The sequence below is a fragment of the Serinus canaria genome, chromosome 13 (assembly GCF_022539315.1).
Source record: "Serinus canaria isolate serCan28SL12 chromosome 13, serCan2020, whole genome shotgun sequence".
NCBI lineage: Eukaryota > Metazoa > Chordata > Aves > Passeriformes > Fringillidae > Serinus > Serinus canaria.
In genome coordinates, this window is record NC_066327.1 from 2,717,275 (window position 1) to 2,736,988 (window position 19,714).

At 41.5% G+C, this 19,714-nt stretch overlaps 1 protein-coding gene across 1 annotated transcript in view; it reads right to left on the reverse strand.

Moving 5' to 3' along the window:
* The window catches only part of ANKHD1 (ankyrin repeat and KH domain containing 1), a 99,840-nt gene that overhangs the window by 23,555 nt on the left and 56,571 nt on the right, over positions 1–19,714 (reverse strand). Inside the window, 7 exon segments of the mRNA XM_050979872.1 lie at positions 182–357; positions 1,578–1,791; positions 2,569–2,711; positions 4,205–4,350; positions 5,475–5,586; positions 5,717–5,862; positions 12,567–13,310. Coding sequence (XP_050835829.1) covers positions 182–357; positions 1,578–1,791; positions 2,569–2,711; positions 4,205–4,350; positions 5,475–5,586; positions 5,717–5,862; positions 12,567–13,310 — 1,681 coding nt within the window.

The following is a 19,714-nucleotide window of genomic DNA, read 5'->3' on the forward strand; positions in this document are numbered from 1 at the left end:
GAGGAATACAGAACAAATGTGCCACTAATCATTAGTTATAACTACTTTAGGTTGGAAGGGACCTGAAAGCTCATCTTGTTCCAACCCCCTTATCATGGGCAGGGAAGCCACCCACGAGATCAGGTTGCTCAGAGCCCCACCCACTCTGGCCATAACCACTTAATGAGAAGCAATGATTTACCGGTTAATGAGGAGCTCGCAGAACTTGTAGTGACCCTTATCTGCTGCAATTGTTAAAGCCGTATCTCTTGAGGAAGGCACAGGTGGGGCATTCACATCTGCTCCTTTATCAAGGAGAACCCTTCCAACCTCTGCATAGCCTCCTGAAGCTGCTTCCATCAGAGGTGTGAGACCAGTCTGTGCAAAGAGAACGAGTTACTCTGTGAAATCTGCACAACATACTTCAGATAAGACATAAATGATTCCTACAAAGGGAAATCAGATTTTTATTTAGCTGCTTATATTTAGTTTAGGAGCCTAACTTCAAGCAGTCTCTTCCTCAAAAAAGACCCCAAAAACCCAACCAAAAAAAAACCCCAACAACAAAACAAAACACCCACACACAAACCAACCAAAAAAACCAACCCAAAACCCAAACAGTCTTGGGCTTTGATTTATACAAACCCAAGCAAACTGTTGACTAAGCACCATCAGATACCTGTCTCAACAGCAAATGCAATGTTTATAACAAGATCTCTACAACAGAGGTTAGAACAGATTCAAATGAAGACACAAGTGTTTCTACAAAAATACTCAGAAACTGGCTTTATAGCTTTTCTCTAGCCTCCCTTGGCACTGAGACTGATCTGGGCCCAACTTAGTTGCCAGGTCAGACTGTTAAAAAAACTTACACCAGCTGCTAACATGCCCAACTGACCATTTGAGAGCTGGCTTTTATCCATATCCCCTTTTCTCCAGCCACAGTCATTCCAGAAGCAGGCGGGGTAGACAGACACAGCAATTATTTCAGCAGCCTTAGGAGTTACCAAAAATTCCTTTGTGCTGGGGAAATCAGTCTGGCTGTCTACACAAGCTTTAAGCTTGCTTTATGGCAGGAGACACAAAGCTGTCCCAGAGCACCAAAGGATGGGACCTGTGGAGCATTTCAGAGGCACAGAAGGTCACAGTACTGAAGCCACGGGTTCTACAGCAACGTAAAAGCTTTACAAAGTTTGACTGCACTACTTTGGTTGTAGACAAGAAGTCTGTTCTATATGAGAATCACAAGCAACACTATTCTCTTCCTGCCTAGACTTCACTTGCATGTAAAAATATCTGTATCTGTTCTGTTACTGAGTATCATGTCAAGTTTAAACCTGACAAAGTCTAGACAAGAGTCAATCTAAGTTTCATTATAAACTCAGAAGGACCGGTCAGCTTTTCCCTAATGCAAAAAAATATATCATCACTGATGCTTTTTTATTTTTTAAAAGAAACCACACTCATTTCAGAACATTTAAGTGCTCTGATGTAATAACTCCTCTGAGCCCAGAGAAGCTCAAAGTTACAGGAAAATTTGAAGAAACTTGATGACTCAGAGGCAATAAATCATAAGGAAAGGCAAGTCCCCCACTTACCTTTGCCCTGTGCTCGACATTGGCCTTCCTGTCCAGCAGCAGACTGACCACCTCTGCCCGGCCCTGGAAGCAGGCCAGGGTGAGGGCTGTGTTGCGGTTGGTCTCGATCTGGGCGTTAATGTCAGAGCCCATGTCCAGCAGCAGCTTCACGGCAGGAACGTGACCATTCATAGCAGCCAACATCAGAGGAGAAATCCCCAGCTTACTGCCAGTCCTGAGGGAAAGAAACAAACTGCAGTGCCCATGGCAGAAGAAAAGCTCTGGGAAATATAAGTGTATCCAAGAGCAACAAAATGTTTTGTTTTAAGTCAGAAAGGAACATAACCTACACAAAATATAGGCACTGACCTAAAATAGCAGCATTTTTAATTGATTAGGAGAAACCACCAGAGGGACTATATGCAATAGACAACTGCTAATTTATAAACCAGGAAAATATATTTCAGCTGTTAGACATTCTGATGGCCGAAGCAAACATAAGCCTTAAGCTACATCTGATTTTTTCAAACAAAAGCATGCTTCTAGCACAGCTGCAGCTTTAACTTTCCCTAGTTAAGAGTTCTCTTGATCTATCTAGTGTTAGAATATATGTAAGTTTTCTTAAAATGGAGAGCAGGCTTAAGAGACACTGCTGTGTAAATTTGTTCCTCTGCTTGAAAAAGACATTTTCAAACACTGAGCTGCCCTGAGCACTTGGCTGCTTTCTTGACGTGGTTCTATTTGGAAATAGTTTGACTTTCAGACCTCAAAATGGTGGAAAAGGGAAAGAATAGGTTTGTAAACTATAATCCCTTAAAATTTAGGTATAAGTCAGATGAAGTTTGTGATAAAGGGTTTAAAAGCACTAAGATAACATGAACATAGAAGAAGTGTAAAAACACTGTTGCAAGGAGGTCTGAAAACACCTGAGATTCCAACCTGTGCCTCAGGATGGAGCCAACAGGGAGTGCCTGTGCCACACTGAAGCTCAGCTGGTCACAAGGTACATTACCTGGAATTAATTTCTGCCCCAGCATTGAGAAGAATCTTGATGATATTAACATAGCCACCAGATGCAGCAAGGCTCAACGGCGTGTAATCAGACACATTCCTGTGCTCTTTGTTTGCTCCCCGGGCCAACAGCAAATCAACAACCTGCAAAGACAGGACAAGTATTAACAGACATATTGTGGCCTTTGCTATTATCCAGGGAGTGAGAGGATGTTATTACAGCCTTTCCAATGTGCTACCAGTTTCCTCTGTCAACAGACAAGATTCCAAAGGAAAATCTCCACCCTCTTGTGCTTGACTTTTCCCTATCTCTGTACAGCCCTCACAGCCCATGACCACAGCAGCTGAGCACTTGTCTGCCAGAAAGGTCGTTTTACCTAAATAAAACTGCAAGGCTTTAAAGTGAAGCTCTTCCTGGGAATCTCAAGTTTGCAAACAATAGATCTACCCCACTCCCATAATGTCTCACAATGTTTGAGCATCTCTATCAGAAAAACTCATCTCACAACTTCAAATGACACTTGAGCCAAGTTTGGCCATCTGGATAATATGAACTTTCAAAAAAAAAAAAAGTGTGGTAAAAATCAGAGTGACTTAATGGAACGAGGATGAGGAAGAACTCCTCTATCAGAAGTTGTTTCAGAGAAATAAAATGAGAGAAAATTAAACCATTTTGGTGATGTACTCCAGTGTGCCTCAATTTACTATTAACATAAGCTAGGTGATTTCCAAACAAGCCAGAAAAAAACGCTCTTTGCTAAGCCAGAAACTTAAGAGGTAGATTCTGGCATAAAGAAAAAAATTGAAGAGGAAGAATAAAAGACTTCAGTTGTTCAATATATAATGCTACTACTACAGGCCATGCTGATCTTGCCTTTTTTATGAGAAGCACTTTTACTGTTAAAGATCTGCAATTCAAAAGTAAAACGGGAACTTTCCAATTTTGGCCAACTATTTTAATCCTCATATTAACCTACTATAGAGCTCTTGACCATCTCCATGTCATTTTCTAATTGAAAATGACATGGAGATGGTCAAGATTGGTACTATGGAGATTGGTACTATGATTGAATAGGAAGGATTTCACAAATCTTATTTGACAACAACACACACACAAATCTGACAGAACTCTGAAACATCCTTAAAAGATGGGTACAATGTGTCCTGCATTGCATCTGCACCTATCAGCCCTGTGCATTATCACTAAAGCCCTGTAGTGCCCACACAAAATCCCAGTTTCTGCCTTTGTGTGCCTGCACCGGCTGTTTCAGGTTTGAGAACAGGGAAGATGGATAAGGGAAGTGCTCAGTGAATAAAGTTATTCAACACATATGTGCCTCTCTCACAGAAGTACTTACCATGTGAGGATACACTGACTGAAAGACCACAAATTATCCCAAGTGACTGTGGCCATTAACTAACAAAACTGGGATGGGGAAAGGAGAGAAGAAAAAAAGTCTTAAATTTCTTCTTCCTTTCTTGGAAAAGGAAAAAGCCTTAAATTAGCTACACTGAAACAGGTGAAAAACCTTCCAGAAAAAAGTAAGATGTATCAACAACAGAAGAAACCCAACACTGTACAAAAAAAGCCCCTATCTGCAAGTAACAATTCCAGCCCTTTGGGGACATGTCTGTACCTCCTGGCGTCCACCGGAGCATGCCAAGGAGAGCGGAGTATCCTTCGTGCGCTCCGACTGCGCTTCTATATCCCCACCTTTGTCCAGAAGAATTTCCACCACACCAACATGTCCAGCAGTTGCAGCCAGAATCAAGGGTGTAAAACCTAGTAACATGAGATTGTGTTAAAAAGCAACCTTGAGTATCTCGAAACAATTATTAAGGAGCAGAAAAGCACAAATGGGTTGATTCACAATGACTTCTATTGATCATATCTCTTCCTCAGACTGGGGGTTTCCTGCTGGATGCCACAATCTCAGAGCCTTTCCCAAACCTCTTCTGACCCTGTCACATCGAGGCTCTGATTCCATCCAAAGGCTGTTCAAAAGAAATTTAAACAGTTCTTGCAGTGATCAGTTTGGATTAAGTTCTGACTAACTCCTCTCCTTGGAAAAGTCACAGCTTTCTGCAGAATTACTGTTAAATTAAGCTCCAACCAGTGACCACATCTGCCCTGCATGTGTTCACTGCATGTGGTGAGTGTGAGCTCCACACAGGTGGCATGGTGGTTTTGCTCTCTCAGCAAAATGTGAGATTTTGCTGAACTCTGTTCCTGAGAACAATGATACCCTGTCACAGACATATTTTATGAAAAATTCTTTTGCTAGGATCTTTTCTCCTGACAAGCCGAGATACCTCATAAATGAAATGTAAACAATAATTATCTGCTGCTGTGGAATGCAACAGGTGCATCTTTGATTGGTCTCATGTAGTTGTTTTTAATTACTAGCCAATCACAGTCCAGCTGTCTCAGACTCTCTCAGATTTTATCATCATTCCTTTCTTTTCCTTGCTAGCCTTCTGATGAAATTCTTTCTTCTATTCTTTTAGTATAGTTTTAATATATAATTTTCTTTTAATATAATATATATCATAAAATAATAAATCAGCCTTCTGAAACGTAGAGTCAAGATTCTCATCTCTTCTCTCATCCTGGGACCCCTGTGAACATCACCACAATATGCAACTGCCACCACTCAGTTCTGACAGCCAAGATGGGCTGGTTACCCCCATCAGCTCCTCAACCCAGCTTGCTGAGGTCATGTCAAAAGGACAGAAGTGCTTCATGTTTCACAAATCTGCTCAAGACCCCAGTCAGATGCAGACAGAAGCTCACTGGCTTTGCATAACCAATGTTACTACATGAAGTGCAAGAATTCAGCTCACATTTTGAAATTCACTGTTTCAAGCATTAGTTGATGGTCCAATTGTGTTATGGCTCTCACTCACCCTTCTTGTCTCTGTGCTCGATATTGGCACCACGGGCGATCAGCACAGACACGAGCTCCTCGTGCCCTCCTGCGCACGCCAGGGTCAGCGCAGTGTCGTGATTGCTTTCAGTCTTGATGCACAGGAAAGAAAAAAAAACAAATATTCAGAAACAAAAAATAAAGACAACTTGAATATTTCTACAACACCACTAGATTTTTTTTTCCAAGTAAATCCACTCCAAGCTTAGCTGGATTACTCACATGTGCATCGATGTCCACCGATGGGTACATGGGGAGCACAGACTGCGGGGGCACATTGCTGGCTGCCTGCGGGCAGGGCTCGGGCGTCGGGGACTCGGTAGTGTGCGAGGAGCTGGTGGAGCCACTGGGCACTCTGCTATTCACAGCTGAAAATGAACATCAGGTTATTAATCCACTCTTAGGAATGTCCCATTTCATATGAAAAATATTAAGTTCCATAAAACTGCAATGGTCTAATATCAGAACAATAACGGGGGAAGCAAATTGAATGTTCCTAAAAACAAAAAAGCAGCTTTGTGGCAGTTAAACAGTGTAAGTACCATCTCCAAACTGTGATAAGTTAGAAAATAATTGTATGAATTAGTCTGTATGCATTACAAGTGTGAATTATGAAGGTGATTAGTTATCCTTTTCTAATTATAACCTTCACCGTTAAAAAGAATTCAATCATGTGCTCAGTTTAAGCAGGCAAATTATTTATCACTAACACACAAACCTAATGTTCAAAAATGTAGTCTTCTTCTGCAATGCCAAATTTTTTCACATAAAGGTTAGTGCACACTTAGCCTCCAGAGAAAGTTTTCAGAGCAAGATGACTGACAGCAACTCACACTATTAATCATGTCTCAGAGTTAAACCAACCCAGGAAAGTGGAAGGGAAGCAGACAGGAGGGGCAGTCAACAAAAATAAGAAAGCTGAAAACTGACTGTGCTCCCTAAAATTTATTCTGATTGATGTACAGCCTGTAAAAAATGTAAAAAATCCTGGAGATCCAGCATTGCTCAGGGACATGAGGAATGCAACTTTAACTTTTTTCTTTTTTTTTAACAATAATTAAAAAAATAACAATTGAGAATCAGATTTTTTTCACCTAGTTTTAAATCAACAAGCAGAGGACATCCATTGCAGGGCCAGAACTCCTGCCTGCCTCTGTAACCTGATGAGAGTCCAAGTTGAGCCTGGATCCCTGAAATCAGATGGGATTCCCTGCCAGGAAGGTGTAACACACTTACACACTGACTGGTGTGTGCTTTAGCTTCAGTAATCCCTGCTGATAGAGCAGCTGGATTTCACAACTATTGGCACTGCTGGATTGCCAAATGTCTCTATTGTGTAACCTCATCAGCTGGAACACCTGGTGAGCTTTAGTTATTCCGAAACACATAGTATTTAGCAGCATTCCTGGAAGAAGCAACTAAAGGAAAGCACTAACAGCTACAGGTAGGAAACAAGCAGCAGCATTTTGCTTTTGTCCAAGTGCTAAGGGAAGATAAAGGATGAACTCAAACCTGTGTGTGACCCAGAGAAAAAATTCTGCAAACCAGCTCAACCTTCCTCATTTCATTGACAAATGACACACCAGCAGTTACTCACAGGAAAATGGTGTAGATGGAAAAGTCATAGTAAAAGCCCCAACATGACCACTAACACCACTAATGCAGCCACTAGAGCTGCCAGGGCCTGACAAAGGAAACACAGACTGAAGCACAGCAAGGTGGGTCACTTCCACTGGGTTCTGGAAACATGGCAGGGGGTTCACTGAAATTTTGGGAAGTTCCATTTTCAGTTGTATTTTCTAAGCAAACACTTCTCTTGCATAGGCAAAACCAGCATTAACATGTGGTCACCACCTTTAGGTAATGAAGTACCAGATCTGAATTCCTGTTACAACCTTCATGAGCAAACCAGATTTGTCTTAAAAGTTTCAAATACAAAAGCTCACTATGGATTATCACTCACAGCAGCAAATGAGCATTAATTAAAGCAATATGATTGTTTTCTTGCTCAATGCACTGAAATAACTGGATTTCTACAGATGTCTCCTTCCAAAATACCGTATCACCCTGTTAAGGATTTCTGTTAAATCAAGCTGGTCTTTCCTCATGGAAGACACTGGCTCAATTTTTTCAGCTCTTGCTACTACAGATACACATAAAACCACATGCATGTGCTGTGCATGCAGAGCAGGGTGTGCAGAGGGACTCCAGAGGAGCCAGTTGAAAGGTTTAAAAGTAATATATTCAGTGTTGCTGTCACAGGTCCTACAAATTCTCTGTATTTCATAACCATTACTGAAAATATCAAAGTATTTCTTGCATACTTTAGATTTTCATCTTGTGTTTGAAGTATACAAGTGTGCACTACACACTTCATGTGCACAGTAATAACATTAAACATGAGAGAAAACACCAAAGGCAGTAGAAATGAAGATAAACCCTGCACTGATACCCTAAAATATGGTTTAAAATAAAATCTAACAAATATTCCTACAACACCCACCAATTACTCACCCCCTGTAAAACTACTGAGCTTACAAAATGGCAGATTTTTCAAAATGCTGATTTATTTTTTCCTCAGTGTGGACCCAAGCTGGACCCATGGAGAAGCATAATTTGTGGTCTGTGGAGCAAAAAAAGCCTGAGAACTTCTGCCTCCAGTTTCATGGGGCTGATTTTTCCCAGCCCTAGTTATACAGCAAAATATAGATTTTAAACTTGAAAATGACCTTGCAGCAATGGTTCCACCATGGCATTAACAGGGAATGTCTGTGGTACCACAGCTTAGCAGTGAAAGCAGCACTGACACTGCTTGCCCTCGACTCCAGGGAAATACCAGTTTTGTGATAGAGGTTTTAGATGTGTCCATAGACTTCAGTATTCAAAGGATTTCCTTATAGAAAAAAAATTACCCTACACATGACAAAATCCAGGTTTCCATGCCCTACAAAGGGTTTGCAATGGTCCAAAGGTCTGTGTTTGTATGAGCTGGAAGCTGAATGCTGGTCATTAAAGACATGGATGACTATTTTCAAAGTCAGTAAAAAATATCAAAGGAAACATGAGTAAAACAAAGAAAGCAAAAACTTGGTCTTTTATCCAAATACAACTTTGGAGCATTGACAGTACCTGGAGCAAGCAGCTCTGGATGAGATTTCAGCTGTAGGCTGAAACTGTGGCTACCCAACTGCTGTCATGACATGACCATTGACACACAGAAATACTGGAGTTAGATTTCCATTCCTTTTTCCTCAAAGGAATTGGAATTTTCAGGACAGAGGGAATCATCATTTTTCAAGCCTGAGCAGCCTTTCAGCCTGTCCAGGCAGCTTCTCAGTACCTGCTACTGCAGAGGCTTTGGCATGTTGGTAACTGCAGCTCCTTTCACGGCTCACCATTGATTCCTCACTCCAGACTGTCCCAGTAACCAGTTTTACTCCAAACACCAATCCTCAGATGCCACCTCCCAAATCCTTACCTTAAAATATCATAATTCTGTATCACCAACTACAACCAGAATGTCAGAACCAAACAACAAAGTTTCTCAGAACACACCTGAAATTTCAGTTTGGAAACATCAGCTCACAGGACGAGAGTGGGACAGAAAAGCACACACAGTCTCTGGACTAAAAATACCAGCTGAGCAAAACAAAGAGCAACAAAAATATTCCAACTAGAGACAAACCCCAGCAACACAGAGAAGTTCCTCACCTTTAATACCCTAAACCAGCAAACAGCCTCAATTCAGATACTACAACTAAGAAATTTGCAATGGAAAATGCAGAAGGTGAACTGAAATGAAACTCCAAATTTGCAAGACAAGAGGCTCCAAGAAACCAGATAGATACTGAGTAAAGAAAATTATATCTGTGTTGCAAATTAATTTATTGGTTTCCCATTCTGAACTGCACCAAGTCTGTCTCTTTTTAAACCTGGTTAAAATTTTGACTGTAGTAAGTCACATCTTTAATGTGCTATTAGGTGCAAGATATTGCAGCAGTACATCAAAATAAACTCCATTACAAACAAAACATTCCGGAATGGAAAGAGCTGCTTCATTTTTAGGTTTTAGCTGACTTTCCAAAAGGTACTTTGTTACTTCTCTGTAGTTTTATGGAAGAGGGGATGTGTGCCATGACACACTGACACTTTGCACCTTGACACCCACCACCCAAACACTTCACAGCTGACACATCCTGCCAGCATAATTGTAAGATAAATACTTCATTAATGTATATTGTCACTGTTAAGTTGGTCAGCAAAATACAAATTTGTAGCTTCATAGAAATTGAAATTCTCCCTCACAACTGGTCCCAGCTAAGACTTGGAAAGATTTGCCTCCCACATCACAGAATCCCAGAATGGTTTGGGTTGGAAGGAACCTTAAAGCTCATCTCATTCCACCCCCTGCCATGGGCAGGGACACTTTCCACCATCCCAGGTTCCTCCAAGCCCCATCCAGCCTGTCCTTGAACACTGCCAGGGATCCAGGGGCAGCCATAGCTTCTCTGGGCAACCTCAGGGCCTCATCACCCTCACAGGACAGAATTTCTTCCCAATATCCCATCTATCCCTGTCCTCTGGCAGTGGGAAGCCATTCCCCCTTGTCCTGTCCCTCCAGACCCTTGTCCCAAGTCCCTCTCCTGGAGCCCCTTCAGGCTCTGGAAGGAGTCTGAGGTCTCCCCTGAGCCTTCCTTTCTCCAGGTGAGCACCCCCAGCTCTCCCAGCCTGGTCCAGAGCAGAGGGGCTCCAGCCCTTGGAGCATCCCTGTGGCCTCCTCTGGATATCACCACTGCTAAGAGCAACAGTAAAAGGTATTTCAGGGCAGAGGGAAAAATAATTTCTGTTCTTCTGAAGCAGTTGCCACCCAAACTGAAGTACTCAGAAAGAACATAAATACTGATACCTCTTCTAAACCCAGAGTCACTCACTGACATCACTGCAGCTCCAGCAGTGGGATCAAGGGGAGCCCTCAATGACACCCTGAGTGGGACACAAGCTGCCTAAAACCCAGGCTTCCCAGGCACCAGCCCCTAAACCATCTGACCTGGCATCTGTAGTGGGCATTTAAAAACAGATCTTGTAACAGCTTTTATTGCTCAAAAATTCTTTATAAAATTAAGGACTGTAGGGTTAAGTTTGTTGGGAAAAAATGCATTTTAGATATGGATCAAAGAGTTCAGAGTATGAGTAGATAAATTTACCATTTGTTTTTACGTGGCATGGTAGGATGATAATTTACATGGAGATCACTTTTACACAGTCTGGATTTACAAAGTGAGAAAGATCTCTATCTTCTGAGAATTTTTTTGGAGGGATGTGAAAGATACAAATTAATTTCAGAAGAAAATATACTTCAATAAAGCAATCAATACATTTTTGCAGAAGCCTCTGGAACTCAATAACTAAAGACTCCTCAAGTTGCATTTCTGTAAATGTCATTTCTAGTGCAGAAGATGGTGCTATTTGTAGTGATTTTTGAAGTAAGTAAATCTCATGTCTTAGCAAAAAACATCTTTAACTACTTAGCAAAACCAGTAGCTGTTTTCAGAAAGCAAACCAATGTCTATTCAACTTTTCATAACTATTTTTAAGATACAGTTTTTCTGGCTGCTTGCAATCTTTTTTCCTGTGGCACAGTTCTCACACTCAGCTGGACTGCAGCACTTTTCACAGTGGGGATACAGAGTCTGTGGCTGCAGAATGAGGTGCTGACCACGAGAGGGTACAGATTCCATGGCCTTGTGCCAGACACGTTCAACTCTCAGCAAAAGCAACTACTCCAAAAATTAATCCCCTTGTTGATTATGTTTTGTGTTAGCCATTCAAATTTTCCTCATTATACGCTCCAGTATTAAAATTTTGAGTAATAAAAACTGAGAAGGTTTTAATGTTGGCTTGGTATTCTAAAGAGCAGGGAGGGAGGCTCAGAACAGGAGGAACTAAAACTGATGCTGTATAAAACAACTGGAATTACAGTGAGGAGGACAGGAGCTGGTACAACCACCCCACTACTCCACCAGCTCTGGGTTCCACAGAAGGTTGCAAAGTCTCAAGTACTTTTGACTTGCATGAGCCTGATGCAATTACCATTCCAAAGGCTCCCAGGAATGGCTGGCCAAAGATCTCACTGCTCACTTCTACAGCCTTGACATCAGAGGACACGGCAGTGACTACAAAACGGAAGGGGCAGGGGGACACAGACAGGAAAATAATGGGCAGGGGTACAGGCACAAGGTACAAAGAAAAGTTGAGAAACACTGATTAAAAAAAAACTACAGACCAAACAACACTGGCTAAATCCTACATACCTCCAGCAGCAAACCTCAATCCTAGTCAAGTCCAGGAAATGAAGTCACCCAAAGTGATCCCTGTTTCTGCACAAGGGCACTCACACAACCCGATGTGTGGGCATTGCCATTCCTCTTCACACCGTACCAACACGTGGAAGGATGCTGGGGTTTTTGCTTTTCATCCAGCTAACAGGACACGTTTTTGCCATGTGGAACATCTAACCAGCAGATATTCCTGTACAACACCCAGGGTTTAGCAGGGACTCTGCAAACACAAGCCATCACAGAACGGAGGGGTTGTGCGTGGATTCCAGGCTGTGTCTCTTAAGCTCCGGCAGCAAGGACAGGGACGCGTTTGTCCATAAAAGTGACAACAATTTGGCTCTTTCTAGAGATGGCTACCACATTGAAGAAAGTCACTGATAAGCCTGCACAGAAAATTCTACAGAAGATATAATTCTGCCATGCTTTTGGGTTTCCTAATGGGCACTACTAATTACTCATGATGAGGCTTTTTAAAGAAGCACAGAAAAAGATGAGGCCAAAGGGGCTAAAACAGGTGTCCAGTACAGGAAGTTTTGCACTTTGGAAAAAAAGATATTTAAAAGTATCATGTTAGAATTGGAAGTCACTGTTAGGATTAATAGCACTAATCAGGAACTTTATTCTTAAGCAAGTATTCCCAAACTAGAAAAACCCAAGACGTATTTGGAGGGAAGGAGAGAGAGGGAAACTGAGCACACAAATTAATGCAAAAATAGGTATATTTCTTAACCCACCTGCTATTAGGTCATCAAGAGTGTCGGTAAGCGTCTGTGCTGGAGTGGCAACCATTAATCCGTCTGGTTCTTGAACTAAGAGCCCCTGCCCAGCAATCTGCTGCTGCTGTCCTACATTCTGCTGATTCCCTAATGCTTTCTGAAGTTCAAGAGACTCTGTCCCATTATAACCTAAGTTACCAGAAAAATTACATTGCGGTGCTGGCAAAGGCTGGATAGGGACAAACTCTACTTGTTCAGCAGGTGGTGGAGACTGGTGTTGCTCATCATCTTTAGACAAGATTGTGTCAACCTGAGGTAACCCTGAAAAGTTATCCTCTGGCAGACCCTTATCAGCTTCCACTTCTGGGAAGACCCCTGTAAGTGAGCACTGCTGCTGCAGGGCAGGTGGTGTGTCTGTCTGACCTTTGGTCTCCAAATATTCTTTGGTAAACTGCTGTTGGGTTTTCATCTGCAACTGCCTTTCCACCTTCTGCAGCTCCTTCAATATTTTCTTCTTCTTCTGTACTTGTTCTTCTCTGTTCTTTTTAAGTTCTTCAATCTTATCTTTATTTAAAGGTTCACCTTGAATTAATTCCAATGATTTAAGTTGTGCTTTTTCAATAGCACTAATTCTCTGTCCAAGTTCATTCAGCTTGCCTTCAGTCTCTTCTACTATGCATTCCAAAGGCTGGTATGGGTGAAAAGGTGGCAGTAGGTCCTTATCTGCTACCTGCAGGGAACTTGACTTCTGCTTGGATGCACCTAAGCACATGAAAAATGTTTGAAAAAATGCCATGCTGAAGATACCCCAAACCTCCCCTCTCACCCACCAAAAATAATAATAATTAAAAAAAAAAAAAAAAAGTCTTTACAACTAACACTGCACATCTGTCAAAGCACAGAAAGGTAAACCCTACACTCCATGTTAAGACAAGAAAGGACAAAGCAGATAGATGGAATTTTCAATATTGATCCTCATATGATCCCTTTGAGCACAGCTACTTTAATCTTACAAGGAACCTTGACAATTTCTGACATGGGTGACAATGCACTTGGGAAGGGGAATCAGCAAGAGCAGCGAGGCAATTTACATGATCTACTGAGTTCCCAAAGTTCTTCTGTGTGTGCAGAGCTTAAAGTAAGAGTATTTTCCAGAGACTGACTTCCAACAGCAAGGTAAGGAGCAGAAAGACTCTGTGGCTGAGAGCAGACTAACCTGACAGTAAGATGATACTTGGAATTAGGATTTCTCCAAACATTGTAGCATTCACCTTCACATGACAAGCAGAACCTGCCACTGCAAACTTAGTGCTTTCAAGCGGAGTGTGAAGTTTTAGCACCTTTTAAAAAATGTTGGGACCAAACTAACAACTTGCTCACCTCCCCTTCCATAACAAATGAACAATTCTGTTCATTATAAAGACTTGAAAAATAACCTTCACCAAGGCCCATCAAACCTGGGCAGCCCTGCCCCAATTACTGACTGCCCTCAAGCAACCCATGGCTGCTTTCCCAAAAGCCACATCTGGTCAAATCTTACTGAAAGGAATCTATTAAGCACTGAAATTTTACTTACTACTTCAGTGTCAGACTTTAATTACAAATGTGAAAGTTTTAGCCTGATTAATTTTCTGCACTAATACTCATTTGCTTTACCCAAACACTGATATATGGAGCCTTCAAAAAAGAAAAAAAAAAAAAAAGGAAAGAAGACTTGAAGTTTTACAAAGTAGACTCACATAATTAATCATTAAAAGGGGAACTAAAATGATGTACAGTTTGAGCCATGGTTTAATAAAGTTACCTAAACATTTCACAGTTAAATGAAAGTCTGGATGAAAGAACTAAGCCATGGATCAGTCACCAACCCTGGAAGGATTAAATTTCCTGAAACACAGATTTATTTCTCTCTGGCCATCCTTCACCAATACACTAATTCACAAATAACTTCACTTTGCATTGCTGTCAAAATAAGAGTCACATACACCTCACTTTGAAATGAATCTTTTTTGGGGGAAGTAATTGTAAACCAAACAAACGTGAGATTTTTCTCTAATAAAGAGAAAGAGCAAATATGAAAATAGAATTGGACCAACTCTGTACTGCATACCTTCAGCAGACTCCTGGGAGAGCAAACCAAATCTAATTATGAGAAACAACAAGAATCTTACTAAGCCCAGAAAACAGCCCAGCATCCCACAGCCCCTGAGGCCACCCTTCAGGATGCTCCTTCTGCAGCTCCATGCTCTGTGCAGCTCAGCAGTTCCAGCTGAGCACCTCTCCCCACCACTGTTACTTTATCTCTGAACCAGGAGTCCCCAGGCAATTTCTCAGCACACAATAAGGAATTTGGTGGAAGTTCAGTGATCCCTGGCTCTGTGCTGGCTGGTGGCTCTTTAGCTCAAACCTTCTCTAACCCATGGCCTCCTTGGCTTTGCTATGCACTCAGGGGTTATCCTTTAATTTTAACAAGTGTTATTAATAGGTTTGTGAGACCACTCTTGAGAAATACATTTCTCACTAGAAATCTCTGAAAGGCTTGTCTATATCCTTGTTTTGAAATGAAGCTGTGCTGCATTGCTATAGTAACCAAAGTGCAAATGAACCCTGCCTTCAGCTGAGGGGGGAACCCTCTGTCCTGCTCTGCTTGCTGTCACCCATAAGGGTCCTGTGTAAATCATTCCCATCCTCACACAAGGCATTCCCACAGCCCAGCAGCTCTGGACACATTCTATCATTCCAAGAAAGAAAAGGTGCAGTTCAAAGAGCCTCCCATATAATGAAGTATCAATGCTGTCCTTCTCAATCAAGTCTGAGCTGGGGAGAAAACAAGCCTGGGAAAGCTTTTCTAGGAGGACATGAGGAAGGAAAGAGCACAACCCCACCTGGAGAGCTGGGCTGGGCTGAGGAGCCAGGGCTGGGCTCAGACAGCAGCTCCAACCAGCAATCATCACAGAAAGGTGGGACAGCTTCTGAAGACTGGTGTTAGGAGACCTGCTGGACTCTCAAGTTCCAGAAAAGTATAGAAATTTACATTAATCAGCTGCTACTTAGATAGCAGGGCCACTTTTCAGGTTCTACATCACCCTTTCTATGCTAGAAAACATTTGCAAGCTGTAACTAGAGCTATTGGAAGAGGATGAAGGGCAGGAAGAAAGATCTGCTAAACCTGACATGTTCACCAGAAGAGTCAGGTCAAAGCAGAGGTGGAGAAGCTACACTGTTGGTAGCTTTGAATATGCAAATATTGGATGTACTAAAAAGTGGCATTTCTGATTTATCCAAATCTCCTCTATATTACAAAATCCTGAAAAATACTGTGTCCATTTTAGTACATAATTATGAACATACACTTTACACTTCCACTTTTGAAATACATAAATTCAGTAAGACTTAAGAATCCAATCACAGGCCAGATCATAATCATGTCAACCTTTTTTAAAAATTTTATTTTGTACATTTATCTTTTGGGGGCAGCATCAGTCATCTACACAATCAACCTACTACCAAAATTACACCTAGCAACATTAACTGTCAATCTGGCCTCTAAAGCAACTATTTTCATCACTTTTAGAAGACTTGTTTAATATGAAAGTAAATTATTTAGACTGAAGGTGACTGAAATCCAGACGTTGCCACACAGATACCACCTGCCATCCAGTACCACGGTTACAGGAAAAGAAAAATGATCAGCAAGCCCAGAGTGGTTCTGGGCATGCTAGGAAAGTCACAGAGTAAAGGAGGGACTGATTCCCCAATTATTTTGTGAACAGTATCACCAATTGCTCTTTTATTTCCATTTCCACATTCCCCCAAATTCTGGCCCCTACCCTGTCCAACACAGCCTTCACCACAATTCCTGCAGAGCATGCAGAGATCTTCAGCCAGGTTTGTGACCACCATCTATGAATCAGGGTAAGACCTACTCTACCAAACACAGCTTTCCATCCACTCCTCTGATCCCCACCTCCCCCGAGGAAGTGACAGCTGTTTCCCATGGTAATTTCCTGTACTTCTACCATACACTTAAGATCATCTCCCACAGAGCTGAGTTGCAACAGCCCCCTCACCCCAATGAGCCTCACCATTCCTGGTCTCTTGAGCAGAAAGGACACCATGACCAGGTTTGAATGCTTCTGGCTGCAAATAACATTTCAAGTCCCTAAACACTGTGAGCAAGAACCTGCAAAATACCCTTCAGGTCTGTAGTCCTCAGGTGGCTTTCTCAAGCAATTGAACTCTTCTAATTTCAATTAGCTTAGAACACATGCAATATTTATACAGTTGCTGCCAACAAACAAGTCTGATATTGTATTTCCTCATGAGTGGTTATGATTCTCAGGAGGGAAGGAGGGAAGAAATCCTTCTGATTCTCAAAGAAGTTGCTCTTCTAGCTGTGATTTATAATCCATAGGACGTCACTTCTCCCAGGAAAGAACTAATTTATCTGCCTTTCAGTTGTATTATACTTTATATATTATTAGACAAAATTCTTATTCTCAAAATTCTAATTTTATTAGACGAAATTTGTTAACAGCTCCTTAATTTCTATTGTCATTATCAAATGGAAAAAAAGTGGATTGAAATCCAAACAGAAAAGTCCAAAAGATTTTTTCCAGCATAAAAAAATGACAGTAAGAAAAGTCAGCTGTGTGATACACATTTGTTCATTCAAATACATCTTCTCTGCTGGAGACCCTGTTATATAAATCTGTATGAATCACCATGTCATTTGTGAGCTCTGTAACAGAATTGCTTGTTGTTCTTGCACTTGAGGTTTCTTTTTGTAAATCTGATTTCACTCAGAAGTTGAGAGTTCAATTTGCAGCCTGCAATTAAAACTCACCAGCCTCATCAACATGAATAAAATGAACTCAATATTGAATATTCAGGACAATTCGGTATTTAACTATTATTTGTATCAAAAAGAAACTCATCTCTAAGGACCTTGAGAAACTATCAGTTGCCCCATACACACACAAATGCAAGGTACAATATTACATAATCTTGCTAATTTGGAAAAAAAAAAAAAGAAGCCTACATTTCCCAAGAAAATTAATCTGCTACATGGTTTTTCATACATAGTGAATTCTTCTTTCTAAAGAAGAGGTTAATTGGTAGAAGGCTGAATGATGAGTTTGAGCATGTTCACAGTATCCCTCCTGGAACCATGGAGTAATTTTGCCAGTCTTTATCCCTCCTGCAGCTGTTTCTATGGAAAATTGCAGGGAATAGGTGCAATCCAACAGGCAATGGTTACACAGCTGAAACCAAACCAAGCTGAACTCAATTTTCAGTCATTCAAAAATCTGAGTTACTTTCTAATCTTAAGTCTTCTTCCCAAGTTTCCTCTGGTGGATTCATGGTATGTAACTGGAAAATTGCTAAGATGTAATTGAATTAGTTGGCAGCAAGCAGGTGACTGAAACTTCAAAGGAGCAGAATTTCACAAACCACTGTGAAAAGATTGTTACACATTTGTGCTCCTGGGGACCTACACATGTCTGGGTGTCAAATCACCTGCCTGCACTGCTGAGGATTTGCAGAAAAAAGGCTTTAAGTCTACAAAGAAAGTATTAGTAAAGTTCAGAAGTCAGGAGGCATGGATGGTAAAATCTCCCTTGGGAACTCATCCCAGATACCTGGGCTAGCTGCTGACCCAGGCAGGAAGTTTCCAGGAGGAAATGGCAAGAATTGATCAGATGAATGTTGAAGCACATGAAACAATGAACAGGCAGCTGGGACTGGGCAGTAAAAAAATCTGGTAAAAATCAGAATGCAAAAGCTGGAAAACCAGGAATATCAATTTGCCTTACTAATGTTTTTACCTCCATGAAAGTCATACGACTTCCTGTTAACATGGCCCCTTATTTTTATTAAATCACACAATGCATGAGATCTCTGTTGAGATATATAACTCAGTATTAGGCACAGATATCAGATTAAAAAAAATTATTGAATTTGTATCTATTGAAGTTACATGGAGTTTGTTTTTCTTCCCCTTCTCCACACCATCAGACTGCCAGATTTAGCATAAGGATCCAGGAAATACCACCACATATTGCGTATCTAGCTGAGAAAGCTTAGAGATTGCAAAAGTACCACTCAGCCTTAGGGGAACTCTGGTCTCCTTCACAGGGATCAGAGGCAAATGTGGGCAGCTTTCACCTGAATAAGTCTATTTGGTCTTGTGTAATTCTAAAAAAACCCTGCACCCCCAATGAGAACCACTGCAAGTTACTGCCCACTTAAAAATTACTAGAAGAGTCTAATGACAGCATGTTGACAGGTTTTAAATACTCATTTTAGGCCAATTAGTTCATTTGTAGGCACCATTTCAAAGAATGAAGTAAAACAAATCTAGAGAAAAAATTACTGAAAACCTGATAACTCCTCCAAAATCAGACTGCTTTGAACTTTGACACGTTTAAAAACAGCTAATGTTAGTAAAAATATTTTGACTAAGAAAACAGCACTGCTGCTTTCTACAGGCTCCCTGAGCATCCCCTGTTGTCCCAGCATATTTGATGATGATTTAGAGCATGCTTTGTGTTCCAGCCCTGCACAATGCACAAGGCTCTGCAGGAACCATTCACAAAGTAGAGGGGATTATCACCAGCTGGTTTTCTGAAGAAATCCAGCAGCATTCCCTTGGACTGCTCCCTGGGCTGGGCTCCAAGCCTCTCTCCCAGGGAAGCAGGTCCAGGGCCACGTGGAGCTGCAGCACAGCCCTGCACTGGATACACCCCTGGGCCTGTGGAAACAGCACACTTGGGTTTTGTACCCAAAAAGCTCCTTGTGCTGAGCTGCTGCACCACAGCTGCTGCTGAGCAATCCTGCCTCTCTTCAGCGAGGGCAGAATCCACCAAGGAAGGGATCTCCTGCCTCTCCCCATGGAAGCAAAAGGAGCTGAACTGGGATTTCTTCTACATGGACACAACAGATATGTGGTAAATGCAGTGCACTGAGAACAATCCTTCCTAAGCAAGTAGGAGCTGAGGTCTGGTCAATCCCATAACTAATTCTGCTCCTTTTTTCACCTGATTTTTCTTCAGTTCTTTCCAAGTTATCATCTTGGTGTGTCACCTTTATCTAAGCCTCTCTAGATACACTGTTGCCTCGGAAATGTTTCTCTTTTCAGTTGCTAAACACTGATATTAAATCCT